The sequence below is a fragment of the Mchenga conophoros genome, linkage group LG13 (genome assembly GCF_057382185.1).
Source record: "Mchenga conophoros isolate Kocher_MC1m ecotype Shallow Benthic linkage group LG13, M_conophoros_male_GT1.1, whole genome shotgun sequence".
NCBI classification, from domain to species: Eukaryota; Metazoa; Chordata; class Actinopteri; order Cichliformes; family Cichlidae; genus Mchenga; species Mchenga conophoros.
In genome coordinates this window covers 5,115,498-5,139,508 of record NC_140538.1, presented here as the reverse complement: position 1 = coordinate 5,139,508, position 24,011 = coordinate 5,115,498, and the positions used below count along the sequence as shown (strand labels likewise).

At 41.2% G+C, this 24,011-nt stretch overlaps 1 protein-coding gene across 2 annotated transcripts in view; it reads right to left on the bottom strand.

Annotated features, from left to right (window-relative positions):
• Nucleotides 1-24,011, bottom strand: part of gfra1a (gdnf family receptor alpha 1a) — a 107,032-nt gene that overhangs the window by 28,670 nt on the left and 54,351 nt on the right. For both annotated transcript variants that reach the window (XM_085296139.1, XM_085296140.1), the window contains 2 exons: nt 2,964-3,142; nt 1,880-2,052 (listed from right to left, as the gene is read on the bottom strand). In XM_085296139.1, coding sequence (XP_085152265.1) covers nt 1,880-2,052; nt 2,964-3,142 — 352 coding nt within the window. The remainder of the gene's footprint in view (nt 1-1,879; nt 2,053-2,963; nt 3,143-24,011) is intronic.

Sequence of the window (24,011 nt, the reverse complement as noted above, 5' to 3'; positions counted from 1 at the left end):
ATGCAGCTTGTGGGGATAGGTTAATTGATTAATCCAAATTGTCACTAGGTGTGAATGTGAGTGTGAATGGTTGTCTGTCCCTATGTGTTAGCCCTGCGACAGACTGGCGACCTGTCCAGGGTGTACCCCGCCTTTCGCCCTATGACAGCTGGGATAGGCTCCAGCGACCCTGAAAAGGATAAGCGGAAGCGAATGGATGGATGGATGGATGGATAGTTTTTTTGGACATGGGGTTGTATCTGCACTTGCAGTGTGATCCGTCTTATCACACCAATCTGGTGCAGAGCTGAGCAGTGCCTGGCGAGAGCTGTCAACAGCAGCCAGCATACTACACCTGACATATGGTGAGGGAACTTGTGGAAATGCATGGCTTTAATCTGTCTGTGCTAACTGACAAATGGACCGGGAGGAAGCCGTGCTGCAGTGAGACCTGTTGTTCAAGCCCTGAGCATATGTGTGATGGATTGAGTGTATGGAGGGTTGAAGCTGCCAAAATCAAAAATGAAGAAAAAAAGATAAATGACTGAATATGTAAATATGTTACAACAACATAAAAATAAATGCAGCCATTCATTGTGTTTCGTTTTTGATTTACGTTTATCAATATTAATAAAATGACAAGTCAAAGAATTTGAAAAAAAAAGTATTTATATATGCATCCTTTTCCTCTGCATCCACCATACTAATGTCCTAAAACCCTCCAAATTCAGTATCTTTCTATATTTCTGTAATCACTTTAAAAAATTACCTTATACAAAAATAAATGCAGAAAATTTACATTGAATTCTTAGTATAATAAACTAAATTCTGGCATCTTCGGTCCTTCATAGGAGAGTTCCATTGGGAGAAAGATGGACGGAAGAAGAGAAACTTGCAGTATAAATTTACTACTGCTGCCTGCTGTTAAGCAGAGACAGAGGGTGAGGCGAGAGGGAGGGAGACCTGAGGCCACAGTCCAAATGGAGCTCATTTATGATGCCTAATGCCTCCATTTAATCCCAGAGACCCACAAGACTGCTGGCTCAAGCCTCCGGAGACTGCATAACCACATATACACACACACACTAGTGAGGGCAGTGTCAGATGTCCATCACTGAATTACTCTTTTCTGACTCTTAATGCAGGAACCCTACAGTGTACGTGGGTGTGAGTCTGAGACTTGAGGCATAAAGGCAGACAATTTATTACTGCTGGTGCTACACTGACTACTACACAATGTAAAGAGGTGTCTATGGGGCATGTTAATGCACAAATGTGTTTCACAAAGTGGGGACTTGCCTCAGATTTGCAGACAGAAAGCTTGTCTGCACACTGTAAAGAATTCGATTTTAGGCTCTGTGAGTTAAGATTAGAGTAAAGCCGAGGTCAAAGCATATTTGCCGCAAGCCACTTTCGGTGAAATTTCCCTCTAAGTGAGGACATACAGTTTTTTTATTTAGTTATACTGTTGGAGGTTTTGTTCCATTTCTCTATATAAGGAACGACAGTATGTCAGTGCACTGTGTACAGGCAGCTGCCTTGTTCATCAAAGAGCCAAAACACAAAATGATACTGATCTTTTTTCCAAGCTTGCACATATATAGTGCGTCCTCACCAAACAGAAGGGTAACCCTTAAAAGAGCCATGGTTAGCCTATGGTTTTGACTGATAGGCACAGGATGCTACCACATGATGAAAACTAGTTACACAGTTGATCACAAATCGCTTTTCCTGCATATCCTACATCGTCGATTTGCATCTAATGCCAGCTTAAAAAACACAGTTAATATCCAGAGCACACAGCATTTATCTCAGAAATAAACCATGGCATCACATGGCATCCAAGTTACAGTATATCTGGTACTTATTGACCATATTGACATAAAAAGGGGTTCCTCACTTGCAGATGTAGTTGGTCTTGCAGGATGCCTGCAGCTCCAGACAGTTGGGTTTCTGTTTCTCTTCGTACGAGCAGACAGGAACGATGGTTTGACGTCTCCTTTCAGAGCATGCGGTTTGGTCGCTGAGCGGGCATGAGCAGAATAGCATGCCGTAACTGTGCTTGGGAGGAACCTGTGTGGCAAAAGAAACCACGACATTAAGGATAGAAATTAATTCCTTTATTAAGACCCGCATTATTACTCATATTTTAGCATTATTCTGGGCTACATGTTGTACCGTCTGTGCCTTTAGACACATTTTCTGGATTTCTTTCTTGATGTGGTCTGAAGTAGCTGTTTTCTATTCGTTTTGATGGATTGTTGTTGTTGTTTTTTTTAACTGCTCCTAACTTTATTCAGTATTTATTGGTACAAACTCACCTTGCTGCAGCTCATTTGCAGCAAGATGGTTTAACATCGCTTCAATAAAGCATCAATCAAATCTGACGTTCAAGTTGAAAGAAAATGTAGATGTAACAAATGACAATCGGACCACAATAGGAGAATGTAATGATACTTTAATCTCCAACACAAAGAAAAGCCTAACGCTCAAGGCTCTTTACGCAAAGACATCTCTATTATGATAAAATAAAGAAAAATTATACATCACACAAAGATTAACAATGTCACACTTTCTCTGTAACATTTCTATTTATTCATCTTGTTGCTTTGCAGAAGCAGTGCCAAGTAAAGTTATTCAAAAAGGGGCATCACAGAAGCTGGGTTGTAATTACAATGCTTCACATCATTTTTCACAATATGGAACAGACAGCAAAAACATCTTTTGTGTTTTATGACTGAATCAATGTCAAAGCTTGGCGCTGGAATAGCATACCCTGAACAAAAAGACCCACATGATTATTTATTGTGAGTTTGACAACCCCTCAAACTTATGCACTTCAAAATCGTTCTTTCTTTTGAAGCAGGTCCTTTGTGCTGGACATTCAGCTTTTATCAGATATCAGTCATTTGGAAAACCTCCAGTGTGTGTGTTCTTTTTCTTTCTGTTTGTTTTTTGATAAGCTCGTATCAGAAGTGCCTTGCCTTGTCAAAGAACTGTCGCAGGGCCTTGTGGCACTTCCTCTTGTTGCAGACTTCAGCTGTGGAGACGCGGCTGGTACAGGGGCTGATGTAGGCCGAGCGGTACTTCTTACACGTGTCGTTCAGGTTGCAGGCCTTAGCAGCATTGAGACAGTTGTTCTCTCTGGCCACTGCAGGTTCACCTAGTGACATAAAGGGGAGAGGAGACATTGGGGAGAGGAGAGGATGAAAACAAGAAAGAAGGGTTATAATCACAGAGGTCATCAAGCATGTGATGCTAATGCAAAGCAACCCAGAGATCACTAGAAAAAGCAGAAAGCGCTATCACTGCATAACTTATTGTCACATTCTTCATAAAAGTGACTGTGTGGGAGTGAGAAGGAGGACCCAGGTGCAGACACGGAAGGAGACGGAACTGAGTGTAAACAAAAGGCGAAACGTTTGTTAGGCTGAAAAAACATGAATATGAAAGCAAAGCAAGGCGAACAAGGGGCGAGAACTAAAACTAAAACCTAAACTAGGAGAACTAAACTGAGATAACTATGACATTAGACATGAACAAGATTCTGACCTGAGAAACTATAATGAGGAAGAAACAAGAACATGAAACATAAACATGACCTGAGCAGAATCATGAAACACAGGCACTGACACGGCGTGGTGGGAGGAAACACGGACGACCTGACGAAGACCGAATGAAAACACAGACTAAATACACACAGGAGGTGATCAGGGGAAGTGGAAACACATGGGGAAACAGCTGACTGGAATAAACATAATGACACTGTGGGGGAAGTAAAACTAAACACATGAAACATGGAAACACCAGACTTTTCAAAACTAAAACAGGAAACAATGAGAAACGTAGACATGACAACACCAGCTAGACACTTGAGACGTAAAACACGTGGCGAGACAAACGCACAGGGATAAGTGAAAGTACAACACTGAGGACAAGACAGACCACATAGAGACAGGAAAGACTCATAACTAAGGAGACACAGAAGAACCTAAACTAGACTTAAAACTTCAGAACTTAACATCCTTTCAACTGAACATAAGAAATCACAAATACAAAAATAAACTCAATATGCTGTGTCACAGACCCAGCCCCTGACACTTATTGTATAATGAACAAAGCATACGAATCCTCTGCATCAAAAACAATCACAACAATGCAATACATCGTCAAATTAAAAGTGAAATGTATTAGCTTATGTAACACAACTGGTTTTCTTTAAGGCCATGTGAGGTGGCTTGTTTTCGGTCAACGAGGTTGTATCCTATCTCAGCTCCACATAAAAACACTTTAATTGTGGACCAAGACAATTAGCCAACTGTTCCAAAATAACTGCATTTTCATCTGGTGTAAGAGCTTACTCAGGCAAACACACATACACAAGCCTGGCCTTTTTAATTTGCTCCAACAACATTTTATGCCATTCAAAGTATATTAATGAGTGAGAATTTCTTCCTTTGGGCAATTGGTGATCTAGCCTAGGTGCCAAATCTATGCTATGTGTATCTATGTGTGGACAAATTAACAGCGACCACAGGCAGGCTAAAGGAGCTTAAACAAAGCTCGGTGCATAAAAGGGCATCAGCTGAGCCAACAGCACGGAGATCAGCTGGAGTGTTGCATAGCTTCCCTCTCTGGGCTGTTGAACTAATAAAGTTCAATTTGTTTGTGGAAAAACTGCATTAGGACATCATATCTTATTTAACTATTAACAATCAATACGTGTATTACACTAGAAATGCAGCATCTAATAAGCTCTATGGAGCACACAGATTACACCTACAGATCATTACAAAACCGAAGCATATCAGCTGCAAAGGTCTCTCAACAAGAGAAGTAACAAAAGACTCAGAGACAATGTAAGAAGCAGAGGGCCGGCAGTCTAATAATGTTTTCTCAAACGAAGCAGATAACCTCAGCAACACATTTTCAACCTACATCGGTGTTTGTGTGCCTTAGTGTTTGCATTTCTGTCTTTGGAAGTGTATGTGTGCATATGCTTATGCTAATTGTACAGAAGACCCCATTTGGAGTCTCACTTTCTGTTTAGCCTGTAACAAACAGTTGCCTTCATCTCCGTGGCCCTGCAGGCTAACAGGCATGCTTTTGTGTATGCATACAGTCGAGGTTCAGTACTTGTCACAGTCTCCAGTGCAGTGCATCGCCTGCCTGTCAGCCTGCACTAATTGCCAGGGTTGTCCTCAATCCACCATTAATTAACATTTTTATACACCCCCTTAAAATATTTTCTTAGGTTAAAAAAAAGGAACAAAAACAGCATTTTTTTTCCTTTATGACAGCGTCAATTAAAATGGGTGCAGCCCAGTGTGATAAACATACCGATGCTGCAGTGGGGGGGGAGTATGGTAAGATCCGTTATCAAGTCGACAAACCCATTGGCTGATGAGTGCCGTGTTGTCCTGAGCAAACTGTGTTAATGAGATTCAACACATCAAGGCGAGGGTGGAGGAAAAAAGAGGGAAGAAGATAAAAGGGACCCAGAGACATGTGGGGATATGAGCTGATAGTCCAGCGAGGTATTAATTGGCGACATGGTGCTGTTTGCTTTACTACAGAGGAGGAGATCTTTGAGGTGAATGCTTCCCAAAACCTCCAGCCGACTCAGAGGAAAACCAGTGCTGACTCACTCATTGCCAGTTTTTACTATTTCTTTGCTTTCATGCCTTCACCTTACCTTTCACCTTTTTCTTCCAACATGGAAAAACAACAAGCTTTTCCATTTACAAGACTTTCCCCCCTCTCTGTTTGACCTGCCTCATTTGGTCCACACCTCCCTCTGTTAGTTTTCAGGCTCATTTGGTGGTATTAATTACAATGTATGCAATTTGTTTTGGTTTGAATGTTTTTGACAATTTTATATTGGAATCAAGTTTAAATTGCTTCATTGATTATTAATTTAGTTTTAATGCTGTGTGTATAAATGTCTAAACTATGAATAGTGTTATTGTACATCATCCTAAACAGGCGCATTCTCTTCTTTGTCTGCTATTAACATGATACTGTAACAACTCATAATAAAATTCTATCCATCCATCCATTCTTATCTGCTTATCCAAACCAGGGTCCCAGGGGTGCTGGAGTCTATCCCAGCTAACATAAGGCAAGAGGTGGGGTACACCCTGGACAGGTTGCCAGTCTGTCACAGGGCTAACACAAAGAGACAGACAACCTTTCACACTCACATTCGCACCTATGGGTAATTTAGAATCACCAGTTAACCTAACTGCATGAAGGAAGCTGGAGTACCCAGAGAGAACCCACAAGGACACTGGGAGAACATGCAAACTCTAAACAGAAAGGCCCAGGAATTTTTTTTTTTTTTTTATCTTGCTTTTATTACAGAGTGTTTTATGATCTTATTCTTTCTGTTTTATTTGCATAAACAAAGAGCCATGTTTAAGACAAATTTCTATTCAGTTACTGGCTACTGTTTTAACCCTGTCTCAAAGATGACTTCTGTTATAATGATAAGTCTGACCTAAGCCCCTAAAGATATTAGGACTTAACCGCAGGAACAGGGGACAAGACACAGTCACTTTCAGGTATTTCTTTTACACTCTGAATGGTTCTGTGACATCTATAGGGAAGATTAGAGACAGCATGTCTAGTTGAGGGTGGATATTCATTCACTGTACCCCATTTCATTTATAGTTATTTTAAATATAGCATGAGAACAAAGACCTGAAAAATGAATCACTTCCAGTACTGTAAAATTTGCTTTTCTAACATTTAAATGGCATTTTTATGTCACATGTTTATTTTACATGATTGTTTGTGCTTTTAACTCCCCCGTATCACCCCCACGTCTACACAATCAAACATGTGAACTTTTTTTTTCCTTTCACTTGCTCAGATCAACTGCCTGACTCCAAAGTGTCCAATCTGTAGTTGCCCCATGCACTGCTTTAAGAGGTTTGTTTTTTCCCTTGTTTATGTTCAACTCTATTAGTACAAACTGATGTAACTAAAAAAAAAAAAAGCTTCACAAAGCTTCATTTTAGAAAGTCCAAGACTTTTGCAGTTTGGGAGGCTTGATCTAAACTAGAATTAAGTATAAAAAGAGCCTCTTGTTCTCTAATTAGATTCACAAGTTTTTTTTTTTTAAAGTGTTCTCATCAAAATAGAGTTTTTAATGTTAGGGACGCAATATTTCCTGAAGGAGAAAAAAAAAAAAAGCTTGTGTTGTAGGATTAGTACAAATCAAGACTTTTCAAGACCCTTTGAGGTTGAAGCCAGCTAGTATTTTCAACTATTATGCCTGCCTTAATAAAGGCTTTTAATGTACTTTGGATCCTTACTCTGGCTCAGAGCCTGAATCGTTTTTTAATTTTTCCTAGCATTTAGCTTCAAAAGTACTAGAATTATTCATGGACTAATATTCATGGACGATATATATACATGTATAGAGGTACAGCTGACTGAACCCTTTCCCTCTGAATTCCTTTTTCTTTTCATCAGATATATTACTTTTGCTTTGATATCTCTCATCTGAGCCTGCATCCGCCATAACAGCACATGATTGACAGTCCCATGGACTCTTCTCCCTGACTAGATGAACACGCTACTTATTCCTCTGCCATCAGTTGTCTGATTTTCGGACCGTAAAAATATGGCACCTGTTCAGACAGCATCAAATTTCTGCCAAACTATTCCCTCAGATGAGTTTGTGAATACATCTGAGCCAAGAAATAGGTCATGCACTTGGAAAATTGGGCTTTGTTTTACATCTGTTAAACCGTGTTTAATTGTTTGTTGACAGGCACTTTCAAGTTGCAGCACAGTATGTCATCATCTAAACACTTCTTAGTGAAATCCGAACACACCTGATGTGCTCTGGAATTATGAGACTTAAATGTATCTGCTCCATAAGGAAAGTGACAATTCTGACTAGTTCTACGGTACTCTAGATGTTTGGACTTTCAACAATTAGTCAGTGTTTGACTGGTTTCAAATGCATTTTGAAACATGACAACCTAACGTACACAAGATTTTCCTGGCTCAAAGTGGGTCTTTGAGGGGTGAATGAGCAAATAAGGCAGTCTGCATGTAGTAAAGGCAAAGTATCTGTGTTAGCTTACTTAACTGAAATCTGTGTAAACTAAAACAATTTAGTTAATCCAGGCAACACTAATATATTCAAAAGAGAACAGCTTTATTCATGTGCAATAATTTAGATGTATTGTCATGGTTCTGTTCTGGGTTTTTTCCACGCTTTCTTGTGCACATGGAAAACTAGAGGCAACAGCAAGATGCCCACACAGAACAGAACTAGCATCAATAATATCATGTTTAACGCTGATTAAGTTATTAAATACAGAAGGTGGGTTGCAAAGTGGCCTGCAGATGGCTTGTAACTATGGAGTAGCATAAACACCATGTCCTGTATGAGAATTGCCAGTTGTATGTATAGTGGGGCTGTTCAGTTAGTCAAATTTACCTTCACTTACAGTTCTGGCTGTAAAAAATCTGCATACAACCAGAGCAACAAGCAGCATTCCCCCTACAGAGACTTGATCCGAAACATCCTGGAATCTGTCCATCATTGCACAGAGAGATAGAAGACAATGTAACATGACCTAAATGGTAACACTGGGAAAAGGTTTCATCCAAACAGACTCACTCGGTTGCTCCTCAGTGACCAGTGGTGCTTTGACAAATAGCCGCAGTATCATGGCTTTACCCCAAGGGCCCATTAGGACAAATACAAAGTTGGACTGCATGCAGTGTGAATGTGTGAATCAAGTTTTTGTGGATACATGCCCTTCCTGCATCAATCTGCCCACATCCTTGAGTCTGAATATGTCTGTTTTCCTCACGCAAACATGCACAAAAACATGTTTGTAGTATTTTGCTTATACCAGCCTGCGCCCCTAGTGTCAGCAAATACATTTAATGAACTCCCTTTGCACTCCTGGCAGATGGCATTGTCTCTCCAAAACACAGGCACACACACAAACACACTGCGTGCTATGACAGGGCCCATACAGGGTTGGGGCCGGGGCCATCTGGAGGCCTGGTAGGGGGAACGAGGCCCCCCCAGTGGCTCATGTTTCCGATTCAGCCTCAAATTGATTATCATGTCGCCTGTTTCCTCCAGTCCCGCTGCCACCCTACCCACCACCCCCACTGTCTAATTTCAATTACCACGGGACACCACAGGGTCGAATCCTGACCTCATCCACCTCTGTACTCCCCCATGCACCACTTGTTCAGCCCCTCTTCTCATCTTTTTCTTTCTTCTCCTTCTCTCTTTTTCTGTAACTCCCCTGAATCTCCTTCCCTGTTTCTCTTTTCTGCTTCACTCTTTGTGCTCCTCTTTCATGTCTTTATCCATGCAGCTCTGGATGTATTCCAATCATTACCTCCCTTCCTCTTTCTCCATCATAATCATCCATCTCTAGACTTCTCTCTTGTGGCTTCCATCGCTCTTGTTTTCCGGTATCTCCTCTCCCCTCTGCCATCTGTCCTTTATTTTGTCTTTGGAGTGAAGTGTAGCCATTTAATGGCCTTCGGTGGCCTTTGTATGACTTTCAAATTTTCATTATTTACCTTATAGGAAGGCTAGTTGTGATATTGGGTTTTTGTACTGCACGTAGTGTGAATTTAAAACTACCCTTCCTTTTTTCCGTTTTTCTCTGTCAAGGTTGTACTTTTCCAGGCGAATATTGACTTTTGTTTTATGATTGATATCGATTGCTAAGGAAAACTGTGTAAAAATGTATGAGTCAACCCTGAAATCCAACTTGACTTCAACCTCCACTGGTGGAAGGCATGTTTTTCACTCTCCATGTCATTGATATGAGCATACCATTGTCCTTGCCTTGAGCCTTGCTATTGTTGCAGTATGTAACTGTCCTTGTTATAGCTGTTTTAAATATAATGACATTCTGTTTTCCCAGCAGTGTTTGTCACTAGCGGTTTTACTCCAGTCTGACAGAACATATTACCGCACTTTATCCAGTCATTTGGGGGTCAGCGAGGGGAAACTGGGAGCACTTGACAGGTGTGTTTGTTTCCACTACTCATAGCTCTGCAGCAGTGGAAACAGTCAGTAGTTCCATGCTGTGTCACTGGGTGATTGCTCATAATTCACAGCCTCTTTGTTTGCTAAGTACAATAAATGCGCAGGGATTTGTCCTGGTGGTGTGGCTGCAAGGGATTAAAGAACAAACAACGTGACACCCAGGGCCAAGCAGACTTCATAGACAGTGAAAGGTGACAGCTTTAAAACACTACATATTAAAGTCTAAAAATAAATATATTTCTGTTACTATTTTAAATATTTGCTTCATGACTCTGCTTTCAAACTGCACCAACTCAATTATTGTTTTTATTAATTACTGTGTGGAGGACTTTCGGCTTTTCAGAGCTGTTGTTGTTGGGTTTTTTTGTTTGTTTTTTTTAAACACATTTTGCATTAACTCTTTAGGAATTGTTGCAAGTGCAAGTGAGCTAGGCCATCAGTAGACCTAAAAAACAAAACAACAACAACAACTAATGAATAATGAAGAGAGAGCAAAATCTTAAAGAGTAGCCAATTCACCATTTTGGTACATTCTTAAAAAGAAGGAATGCAGAGAGTATGTGAAGGCAGCTGCAGTAAATCAGAATGTCACACAAAACAAGAGTGGTAACAAAGCACTAACACAAATTGAAGCAACATGAGCCTCAGTAAAAACAGTAGCTGCTCGGATCTGAAAAAGGGTCGGTACGTCATCACTTAACAAGCAGATATGGGTGATTTCAATCTGTTACACATTATAGGCCTTGATTTTAAAATGTGATGTTCACTTTTTATTTCCCCTTAGAATTTTTCCCAACCGTAAACTTAATTTGCTCTGCTCTTGTCTTGATTAGTCATTGTCTAAATTATTTTCCTTGCACCTCCTTCCCACTTTGAGAAATTACCTCGCAGTCAGATTCAATAGAAAAATCTAACATAATAAACGAGGCCTGAGGTCTCTTCTCTGGGAATCCTCTCTCTCCCTCTCTCTGTTGATTATCAGTGGTGAGTTACACTGCCATCTGCTTTAATGGGCTCCACGCTTGAAAGTGCAAGACAAGCAGAAATGGAGAGTGTGGTGTGGTGAAGAAGGAGCCTTAAGGTTTACTCATCTTTCTTGGCCTCTTTCTATTTTTCTTTCCTTTCTAAACTATGTACCTCGTTCTTTTCTCTGTGCTTTTCTGATTCTCTGCTGGCTTCCTCTACCTCCCTTTTACTTTCTTTCAGTGTGGTTAATAATCTCACTCTTCCTCCAAACACTGTCCCAGTGCAATAAAGCCACATGGCACTTGGTGCAGCAAATACCATAACTCACAGTTCCTAGTAATTGATCCCTGTAGTGCAACAGTCTCTTTCTCTTTTCCCTTTCATTCCCACCCTTCCATCTATATCTTTTCCTTCCCACCTCTTGTCATTTGTACCAACTTTTCCCTTCCAATTTCATCAAATGCATTGAGGCTAGTCCAATAAAAATCCGCCAAAGACAATTATTTCTGTCTCTCCCATTAGCTGCTTTCTGTTCTCAGTTTCCTGAAATCACATCGCACTGCAGTGTTATACTTCTCCCTCCGTCAAGAAATCCCTTCACCTCATTTCATCCGTCCTGCTTTGCTAAAATTACAAGCCAGGTCCCGACAGGAGTGCTTACCTGATTACTTAAACTGCTCTCAGACCCTCATCAGGTCTTCCAATTTCATACATGAAAGGTATTTTCTTGCCTGAAATTTTGCCTTTGGTCCAAATTTGTCCTCCTCAAACCCGGGATTTTGAGAGCTGGAACTGAAAGAGGAGCAGCAGTACAACCCTTTGGCAAATGGTGTATGCTGGCTAGAAAAAAGTTTCCCTCCTCTCAGCTTTATGTTGGCCCTATATCCCAGCCAAAACTTATTTCCTTTTGAACCCCCCGGTCTACTTTGCAATATCAACAAGCTATTAGAAGCATGCCTCTCATGGTTGAGTGGTTACCTTCAACACCTCTGGAACTAGATGTTCCCCACATGGCTGGAATCCCAGCCGAGTTTTACTCCTTTGATTCCCTTACTTCGACTTTGTCCCAGCTTTCAAAGAGAGGTAAGAGATAGCATGTTAATTGTTGATTTCTCTTTAATGTTTTCTCTAAAACAACTTGTTAATAACAGTTTCATGAATTTGGCTAAATTAGCATGACAGAAAGAAAGAGTTCTAGTGTGTGAGCTAACCAACTGCAGAGCAAGTTATGGGGCTAACAAAAATAAAATCAGTAAGCTGAATAAGCTTACCTTGTTTCCCTGTTAGTTTGTTTGCTATGTTGGGTTAGGCCTTGGGATTCAGAGGGAACAACATGTTGTCAAACTACGATTAAATTCTCTCAGTCCTTCTGGGATAGGAGAAAAGAAACTGGCAGCAGTGAGCCAGTAAGACAGTCATATTGCTGGGACAAAACCCTGAGAAGCTCTCACGTGTTTGAACCAGAAGCACTGCATCACGTTCAACAGAACAAAGCTCTGTGAGAGAGGAAGAAAAAAAACTTGAGGAGGCAAAAGAAAAGGGGAGTGGGAGGAAAAGAGAGGGAGAATTGCCTTGGCTCTCCACAGTGATGAATCTCCAGTGAGGCCTGTTTCATAACCCGTCTGCCAGTGTGGAGATCAGCCGGTAAGAGCAGGCCCTTTGGGGCTGCAGGAGAAATATATGGCTCTTTAATAATCTCCACAAACACACTCCAGTACAGTATTGTACAGTGTACCACCCCCACACAACTCCCACCCTGGTCCAACCCTCTGAACACTAGCTACACTCTTAGAGTTCTTGTCATATAGATTTTTGTTATGTATAGATTTTGGTGGCCAGAATGAGGAAAAGTAACCCAATGTGGTAATGAATGGGAAAAGAAAATCTATTGTCTGAGTTGTTTTGCTTTATATGACCGTTTAAAAAGTGCCATAAAGATGCCACTATGAAGCTTAGCATTTGAGATTTTATTTATTTATATATATATATATATATATATATACATACATATATATATATATACCGAGTGCTCAGTGAATACCTCAGGCAGCAGAAACCCAAGAAAGAGGATGGAGACGAGGAACCATCATGGAAGAACAGGCCCCTGCACGGTATGTACCACCGGCAGATAGAGGAGGTGGCTGATATCCAGAAATCCTACCAGTGGCTGGACAAAGCTGGACTGAAAGACAGCACAGAGGCACTAATCATGGCAGCACAAGAACAAGCTCTGAGCACAAGATCCATAGAGGCTGGGGTCTATCACACCAGGCAAGACCCCAGGTGCAGGCTGTGTAAAGATGCCCCAGAGACAATCCAGCACATAACAGCAGGGTGCAAGATGCTAGCAGGCAAGGCATACATGGAACGCCATAACCAAGTGGCCGGCATAGTGTACAGGAACATCTGTGCTGAGTACAACCTGGAAGTCCCGAGGTCAAAATGGGAGATGCCCCCAAGGGTGGTGGAGAATGACCGAGCTAAGATCCTGTGGGACTTCCAGATACAGACGGACAAAATGGTGGTGGCTAACCAACCGGACATAGTGGTGGTAGACAAACAGAAGAAGACGGCCGTAGTGATCGATGTAGCGGTTCCGAATGACAGCAATATCAGGAAGAAGGAACACGAGAAGCTGGAGAAATACCAAGGGCTCAGAGAAGAGCTCGAGAGGATGTGGAGGGTGAAGGTAACGGTGGTCCCCGTGGTAATCGGAGCACTAGGTGCGGTGACTCCCAAGCTAGGCGAGTGGCTCCAGCAGATCCCGGGAACAACATCGGAGATCTCTGTCCAGAAGAGCGCAGTCCTGGGAACAGCTAAGATACTGCGCAGGACTCTCAAGCTCCCAGGCCTCTGGTAGAGGACCCGAGCTTGAAGGATAAACCGCCCGCAGGGGCGTGCTGGGTGTTTTATATATATATATATATATATATATATATGAATGAGAGAGAGAGAGAGAGAGAGAGAGAGAGAGAGAGAAAAAAGACACTGTTTGCCAGAAGCACCTGCTCTAAAAGCAAAAACGGTAAGAATTGCAAGGTCCTTCACTCTCATTAAGTATTTTTAGTTCTGACACAAAAATATACTTCAGTGGAAGATTCAAACACTTCATAATGACTCAGCACATTAACTGATATTTAGAGAGCTTTGCCAATTCCTATACCCGGTTAAGAATCTGCAAGTGGAGGGGTCAAGTGGTTGTATGCGCTGGTTTGTTCTAGAAATGTTGGTATAAACACAGATGAACTGCATCATATGTGTCTGCTCAGACCTTCTCCTGTGAATACAGCCATCTATTACCCGTTTTGTGGTCTACGTGTAAAAGTTTAATTTAAAAGTTGCTAAATGAGTTGGGAAAAAAAGGCAGAACATTTTGAGTTTTTAAGTCTAAGTCTGGTGTTGTAAAATAGCTGATACTCTACCTATCACCATGTTGATGCTACTTCTACTGACCATAAACAACACTTCAAACAGTACTAGCCTTCTTATTCTCAATTCACTAGATCCAGGCCATTATCTTGATGCCAGACTTTGTGGCCTCTAGTTCAGTACCTTAAAGCTAATGCATCATCGCCCTACCTCACACCAACTGCCACCCTCATATCTGGAGAATACCCCTAACACCCATTTCCTTCTGCTTAATATACCCAGCCATTCTGCTTTCCACTGGTCCCCTGCTCGAATGGCTTGTCCCTTCTCCCCAGCCACCAATATGTCCCAGCCCTTCTGCCTTTACCGTCCCCAACACGCGCTCCCTCTTTGAACATCAAACAGTCCGCTGCAGAGATGGATGTGGACATCTAACAACTGCTGAACCTGTTTACTCCTGTGTGAGTACAAGTTGCAGCACAAGCACATGGTGCATGAATGTATTCAGCACCTCACTTGCGTCTGTCATATTGATTTACAATAGTGGCAATGATGTGCCAATGAATTTGTTACGCAGTTGGGAATAAGCCAGAGCTGGAGGGGGGCAGTTATTGTTGTCCGTAATTAGCCCTGCTGGTGCCCTCTCAGGTATCTATGTGCGAGAGAGTGGTGAGCAGATAAAAAGAGAATGAAACGGCAAGGGAAGGCCAACAGGAGAGGCAGAAAGAGGATGCAGTTCCCAACAAAAAGTTAAATGCAGAGACTGTCAGCACTTTTCTTGACGAGAGAAATTGAGAAAAGACAGAAAGACAGGATGATTTCTCTTTTTTATCCTGCAAAAAAAAAAAAAAAAAAAAAAATCAACAAAAACATCACCACATTCCCCATCAATCCAGGTCATAGACTCAGCAACAGCACCACAGCCATGCTTCCTTCAGCCATCGTTCATCTCTTTCGGACCACTAAAAGAGGGAGAAATCTGTGCAACTTTCCCTTTATGACAGGAGGAGGTGATGGCTGCTGAAAGCAATCTGACGGCTCAGGACTTTCCGATCGATACTAAGAGGCGGCAGCGCAGTCAGCTAGTGCAGTACTTGGGCAGAAAGGAAAAAGAGAGAGAGGCTGTCACTGTCGAGCCTGGATAAATAGATCACCGGGATTACCAGCAGTCACATTTGACTGCTAACCACACTCTTTTTAATCTTCCAGCCTGACAGAACTATCTTAACCCAAATGAGAGCTAGGTAGCAATTCATGAATCCAGGGAGACATTTGGGACTGAAAAGTATGATTCACTATAAATAACTTAAATTGCAGGACCTGTGGATCAAGCCCTTTAAATATTCATCCTGCCTAAGTGCCCTGGAGCAATCCAATCCAATCTAATTTTATTTATATAGCACCAGTCCGTGACAAAAGGCGCCTCAAGGCACTTTGTACTATGAGATAAAGACCCTACAGTGTTACAGACAGAACCTGAACAATCAGATGACCCACGATGAGCAAGCACTTGGCGACCATGTTGAAGAAGAAGTCTCTCTTAACGGAAGGAGACCTCTGACATACCGAGGCTTAGGGAGGGGCAGCCGTCTGCTGTTTGATTGGCAGGGTTGGGGCAATAAGACAGAAACAAGGAGCAACAAACAGAAACTAAAAGAGAAAGTAGAGAGAAGCTAATGATATGGAGCAGTAGCATAGAAACTCATGGGAAGTGAAAAGAGGAAAAAGTAGAGGAAATGCTCAGTGCATCATGGAGGGTGTAGGAACCACAAGCATCCCTGCACTCTGACAGCAAAGTTCTCTGTTGAGATTATATAAGGTCTTTAAAATAAGGATTTTAAATTCAGGAAGCCACTGAAGAGTAACTAATATATAAGAAATATTTCTCTTTCTTGTTAAACTGGATCCACTGAATGCTTTTCAGGGAGCCTTCAGGATGACCAAACAACAGCAGTTTGTGTCTAGAAGTCACATATGCTTTTTCAGCATTAATCTGAGAGTAATTTTCCTAATTTCGTCAGCACTGGCAGGTAAAAGAAGACAGTGCAAGGCATGGAACTGCAAAGAGCTCTACAGGTATATAGATAAACATGTGCTCTATTATGTAACTAATCACTGAGACATCAAGGATTTTGTTTAAGGGAGAACAAACAGGTTGCTGATCCATGCCTGAATACAAGCATGCTGCCCTCTGGAGACTTATGCTGCTACTATCATGACTAAAAATATTCCTCATTTGGTGTAAACACAATCTAATGATAACAAAATAGGCAAAATGATTCACATCAAATGTAGAAAAACACTGTTTACCTAATGGAAAATACTATCAAAAGTGAAAACAGCCAATAAAATGTGAGGCACTGTCGGCAGAATGAGATCATTGTGAGATCTGGACAGTGTCTACAAGCAGTTTTAGGCTGCTATATGTTCTATATGTAAACTTAGTATTTTGTTTTTAAGGTAACAACTTGTGTTATAATGAAAACATTAGAGGCAACATTGTGTTCGCACATACTACAGTGGGGTTGCTAACACATGTGTAGACATAAGCTGCTGGGATACTTCACAGAAACTTGGTGTTTTTATTTTTCAGTATTTATTTATTTATTGTCATTGTCAAGAACAATGAAATTGCGTTTGGGGCTACCATACAACCCAAAAAAAGAGAAGAAAATAATAAATACCCCCTAAAACCCAAGTGTACATATTTAACCCAGTGTGACTCCAATGCAATAAGACAATCCTTAGCAATAATGTTCGTAGAAATTCAGACAAAGACCTGAGAAACATGACAAAATACAACAATGCAACCCATTCAATATTATTGTACTGTGAGATATGATATCAGATATGATAGTTATCTATTTAAGAAAGAGGGGGGGGGGGGGGGGCAGGAGGGGGAAGAGAATAAAGATATGATGCACCAATGCAGACCAGTTCATTGCTATTAAGAAGTTGGATATGGTTATTGTCCGTGAGAGGGGGGCAGAGAGTTCAGGAGCCTCACAGCCTGTGGATACAGGCTGTTGGCCAGTCTGGATGTTCTGGCCTGTATAGACCTGTACCTTCTCCCTGAGGGCAGCAGATGGAAAAGGTGGCGCGCAGGGTGATGTTGGTCCCGCAGGATACTGTGCACCCTCCTCAGACTAACCAAAATGCATTTTCTTAGCATTTTAGCTTTCTGTTGCTTTTCATGGGACTGAAACGTTCTCCCTCTAGTTAGCATGGCTTCAACAGTATTGCATACTTTGTTCTGCTTTTATGGGGGAATGGTGTGTGTTTTATGAGTTATATGTGTGTGTTTCTGTAGCTCAAGTCCTCTACCAGAGGCCTGACAGTTTGAGGGTTCTGTGCTGTATCTTGGCTTCTCGTGTGTTTGCACTCTTCTGGATAGAGACCACTAATGTTCTGCATGGAGTCTGCTGGAGCCACTCTTCCAGTTTCAGGGTTACAGCTCATAATGCTCCTATTACCAATGGACTAGCTTCTGCATCTGCTCCACTTGTTCCTTTAGTCCCTGGTCCTTTTCTACTTTCTCGTCCTCCTTCTTCCTGAAGTTGCTGTCAATCATCACTATGCCCGGTTGGTTGGCCAGCAGCTGTTTGTCTGTCTGGAACTTAAAATCCCACAGTACACTAGCCCTGTTGTTCTAAGCCACCTCTGGTAGCATCTCCCATGGGGACCTAGAGACTTCTAGTCTATATGCAGGACAGGTGTTCCTGTACACTATCCCAGCAACGATCCCAGAGGTTGTGATGCTCAATGTCCGCAGTTATGGCTTGCAGGTACATCCTGCCACTATGTGTTGGATAGTCCCCGGTAAATCTACCTGGGAAGATTATGACATGTTAAGACACACCTGAATGCTTCAGACAAACAAACTGCCAAAACTGTTTCCATATGGAAACAATAAGGATGTACTTACTTTCTCACAGGACTGCAAAAAGTCTTCTGAAAACGTTCTTTTTCATCATAACTATCATCACAAGGAAAGAAACTAAGTTGAATCCTTGGCCATCAGATCAATGAACTGGTTAATGAAGTGACTCTGTGATAGAAGAACTGCTCCCTGGATTTACAGCCCAGATATTGAGTCTATCACATATTGTGATGTAGAGTACATAAACATGGGTTATCTTGAGGAGCAGACACGGACGTGGTCTGTCACTCAGACAATCTCTATACCTCACATCAAGCCAGTGAGATATTTTTATATGTTTACATCTCTTTGCTACTGTGTTTCTTTTGTCCATAAATACATGTCCAAGAAAACAAATCCCTTGCCATCCCAAACTCTTGCCCTCCCTCGTATAACTGACATAGAGATGGGCGATATCAGCCAGTGCTCTCTCCTCCACAAGCCTTTTGCAAAGGCATGGGAAGCTTTTGATTGATGATGTTCATTTTCCAAGCTGTGTCTTGGACACTTTAGCTGCATACGACCCACTTCTTTTGGGCTATATGTTTTTAATTTAACATCCAGACGTGTCAAAGTCTGGCTTGAAGATGGATGAGAACTCCTCTACCTCTACTGGCAGGTTGAAAGAGGAAAACTGAGTGGGAGGGGTGGAGTTGTAGTTGGGGTGGTGGTGGTGGAGGAGGGGGCTGAATAGTAAGATACAGAGTGTACAAAAGCTGCCTTATAATGAAAAAGAAAGGAAAGTGAGTGCTGCCGACGCTGTCCAGACTGCTGACAAAGGCGGATGAGATGAGAGACAAAACGAGTGAGCAAGAAAGAGAAAGACCGAGGGAGAGTGGAGGAGAATTGAAATGGAGAGACAAAAGCACAACTGGCATTTGGGGAGAAGAAACTTTGTGGGAGATGGGCGAACAATGATGGTAAAAGTGGAAACAAAGAAAGATAGACAAAGAAGAGGAAGAGTGCACGCATTTCCCTCATAGGGGATGTTAGTTGTAACAAAAGCTTTTTTTAAATCACAGGCAGGGCTACAGTGAAACTCATTTTCTAACGAATATAAATTCTATTAGTTTGTACAGGAATTATTGAAGGGGAAAACTGAAGTACTTTAGAAGTCTCCAGTTTTGCACACAAAGTTTGTAGCATACTTGGTAAAAAAAAAATAAAATAAATGAAAGGTTCTTTTTTATGGTCCTTGTTTGCATTCTTCTGCAAACACGTGACATCGGTGCTTCCTCACTTAACAAGACATTTCCAACCATTTGCACATTTTATCTTTCTAGATGTTTGATTAGATGTCTTACATTCTTTTCAGAAATTAAAAGTCAAACTTGCATCAAATAGATAATCCATCATGTGTGTGAGAATTTGCAGTAAGCAAACGCAGACTTTTCAGTTATGCTACGATAAACAAATACACCCAGACAGCAGACACATTTAGGCTACACACTTGGGGGCTACTTGGTGCCGTAAATGACGTGACCACAAGAAAACTGCAAATGTTGGCAACATTTGAGCTGTATTTGATGATACTGGTATGACAAATGGAAGACGAGCAGATGATCAGATTTCAGGTCAATAAATACACACAAATCTGGGCTCGTATGAAAAGTAAAGAAGATGCCATTACTGCACTGGGATCTCTCTACAAGTTGAGCACACGTTTTAACAACAACATATAGGAAAGCAGGGAGGACTTGTCTCACTACAGGGGCACTGGGCAGAAGTAATTTAGCAGAAAAGACTTTATTCCAAACAATAACGCCACAGAAAATTTGGTTAACAGAAGTCAGTCTGACAGTGCCTCATTTGCAGCTGCCTAGCTTAACAGTAGAAGACGAATATAACATCCAGGGCTCAAAAGCAACGCAGGCACAGAAGTGCCTTTAACCTTAATGTCCACCAGGAGGCTTCCAGTTCAATAGAAGTCTACGGGGAAATGGGCTTGATTTCCGTAAACACTTTCCTAATGAGTTTATGAGCTCACTTACTCATTTCAGGTCATACTGAATAAAAAAAATCTCTAAATTTTTTTATCATCTTGGTGGCTCTAAGTTTCAGAAAGCGACTGCGGTAATGGTGCTGCAGCCAGTGGACACACAAATCAGTCATCGGATTCTAGACGACTAGTTCATGAATATTTTACTGACAATTTTGTCTAGTTGCACCTCAAAGACTGTATATTGCCAGCATTTCTTGATGAAACAAATTTCCCTTCATGCAGCCTTATCCTAAGAGGGAAATACAAAAGAAATGGTTTTACCTGGAAAGCCAATGAGCAACATGAAACTGCAAGCTGATTTTAGAGTCGTGTACTGTGAAGCTACACCAGACAGTGCTGACATTTAGTTTACAGTGTAAGGCCAGTGAAGATCTGTGCCTGTAGTACCCATAAAGATTTCTCCCATAGCACAGGATCTGGTGGGAGTCTGGGGGCTGGGGAACAGAAGGGTTGTGTGATGAGTTCATGATTAAATGAGATTAGTTAATGATTACCTAATGACTCGACAGGCGACCCCAGCCTCATTTACTGACCAGCGACTTCCCCTGCATACTCTTATTTGGCATCATGAAAACAATGGGTCAGTGTGCTCAGACAAAGCCTAATTACATTGACTGTGGCTGCTGTCTCATTTCAAACCTTATATTTCAAAGAGTAAACCCCCAAAAAACAAAACAAGAAACCCACCTCCATAAGCTTAGAATTAGAATTAGAATTAAACTTTATTGTCATTGCACATGCACAGGTACAGGGCAACGAATCTGAGCCAGTTTAGGTTTATATTCTTTGCTTTCCCACCCTTTCTCTGTCTCGCTTTTAGACCGTCTGCATTGCTTACAGTCCATGTTTCATTCAACAACTCTGTTCTGTACCTTTCAGTAAAATCAAACCAAATAAAAAGCACTCAAAGGAAATCAGCAAAGGCTCCAGTGCCTTGACCATCCATTTGGTCTCACTGTAGAGGTTTAAACACAGTGGCTCAACTGATTCTATAAGGCAGTCTGCTGAGTGACTCAGGATCCATGAGCATTTCCCATCTATTACCAGGTGAAAGTGAAATTGACAGAGTGAAGAAGAAAGCTTCTGGAAATATATTTTGAGTGTGGGCTGCCCTTTACTCTTGCTGTGCCAATAAAGTTATTTGTCTTTTTTGACAATCCTGCAGGACTTAGTTTGTTGTCAGTTGCTTCTAAAATTTGAAGCTTGCAAAGTTACAGCTTATCTGCTTTGACCTCCAAAAGTGGACTTTTTAGAGACTTCAAAGAGTTTTTGTAGTTGTTGTTTTTATGTTATTTTATTCCTCAATTATTACTGAACTGCAGTGGAGAAAGCACATTTTGGTATTTTCCACTTAAGCCAAGCTTACAGTATATACATATTGTTTGTTTGTGTGTAGCTGAAGCTGGTAGAAGACGCCAGTTAGTAAGACAAAAAGTTTGTGGCTCAAAGACACTTAAAGTGAAATACTGAACATGAAATATAGGAGTTACTACTATCACATAAACTCATCTGTTAACCTCTTGTAAAAAGTTAGTTTAAACAAAACAACAACTTTTTTTCAAAACAGAGAAAGTCACATTTTATAAAATGAAAACAAAAGTAAGTCTCATCAACAGCAGACAGAACCAGGCAGGACTGACTGTATATAAAACTGTTAGACGGTTTATACACGAATTGGCCAATGGGGGAAACTCATTTGTTTGCAAACAGCAATTAAATTGTGCCAAATCCATCCTTTACATACAGTCTGTGGTCTCACTTCAGCCAAATGATGTTTAAAGTACATAAAAGCTGAATGTAATAGATGGAGCATCCTCCTGATCAAACCTCCCCAAACCTCAACATGAATTTAAAGCTTTAAGCTGTTCAGAAACAGCCGTTTACAGTCGCCATTAAAAGAAATGTTGAGTCACTGACATCTTATAAAGAAACATAAATGTTTCTTTCCATCCATTTTGTTTTGTTCTGAATAAGGCAGCTGAAATCTTAAATATTGGCTTTTTCTCTTGCTAACTCAGGGTGGGCGCGTGTTTTGTTATTAAATTTAATGAAGGAAAGAAAAAAAGAATCCCCTTGTTAAAAAAGAAAAATAAGAAAAATCTGTGTTTTTCACGTGTTCAGAACTTTCTATTAGCCTAAATGCATGTGTTTGCTTCAAGTTCCTTGATCAAAAGATTGGCCAACCAATTATTTTCTTATTAACACTTTCAGACATCGTGTAATGCCGTGGAAGTGTTTGACTTGTTCAGAAATCCTCTGTTTGAGTGACAGCTGCGATTTAGCTGCTACACAGCACACGTCAGCAAAGGTTTGTTCATCCGCTTTGCTTAATCCTGTTTGTTATCTAAATCCACTGTTTTCTTTATGACTGAAAAGGGATAGAGGTGTGTGTGTGTGTGTGTGTGTGTGTGTGTGTCCATGTGTGTTTATAGTGGAGTATAAATTTGCAAGTTTAGCTCTGTGTATCATTGCGCACTCAAACCCCTGTTTATGACTGCATGTTTGCCCACCTGTATGCGAGTGCAGTCATATAAATATGCACATTTACCTGTGTGTGTGTGTGTGTGTGTGTGTGTGTGTGTGTGTGTGTGTGTGTGTGGTTACTCGGTTCTGTCTAAATGCCTGCCTGTGGTTTATGGATATTCATTACAGAACCATTACAGCAGAGGTTACACAGGACGGGGGGATGTATTATCTGCTAATGCATAAAATACAGTCTCCCACAAACACGCGCGCACACAGACACACACATACATGTCCATATCTCTTCACATCTCAGGAATGAAAGCATCAATCATCCCGTGTGGAGGATCGACCCGAGCGTCTACGACGCCGTGTAGTGAGATGATGAGAAACAAATCACCCAAACACATTCCTATCTGCTACTTCCCGGACAATTGAATCACTGCAAGTCACAGCGGCAAATCACCGCCTCGCAGGCCCGACATCCGTAAAGACGACTCACTTGTAATTGAGCTTTATTAAAATGGGAGCGCGTCAACGACAAATAGATCGCAGTCGCTGGCTTTTCACGAGGCAAACTTTCATTACATTCAACAGCCGCTTCACTTCCTCACAAGGTCGATCAATCCCGTATTCCTCACCGGATCGATGGGATTGATCTGCATAGCCGACTCCATCATGTGACAATAACAGCTGGCTGATGTCCCGCCCAAGGCGCTGTCAGTTGAAACGATGGGTGTTTTTATTTACTACTTGCTTCATCAAAGTGAAACAGAGTAAAACTGTGCCTTATATGCTCAGGATAGATTTCAATCATTGGAAAAATGAAAAGAATGCCACGGAAGTTATGGAAATATCAATGTGCCGAGATATTGTGATATAGCGGGAATTTTAAATCTATAAGTTGAAATTTGTTCATGAAAAAAAATCCAGAACCTTTAAATTCAGTGATAAAATTATGCCCAGGAATAAATAACAAAAATAAATATTTGTCTCAAATGTGAATGTAAAGACCAAATAAGCAGAGCACATTACTAATAATGGGTACAGAGACACAGTTTCTTAAAACTAGGTCTTTCAAATGTAAGTATTTGAGGTTTCTCATTCCTGCTGAGTTTCAGGCATTGTTTAGTTTAGCTCTTTGTTTGGTGAAAGTTATTACAAAAGAGGCTGAGGGCTGTTTGACTTTGTTAGAGCGAGCGCTCCCCGTGTGCCTGCGGTCATGTTCAGGAGATAAACACAGGACATTAGCTTCAGGTTGGATGAGC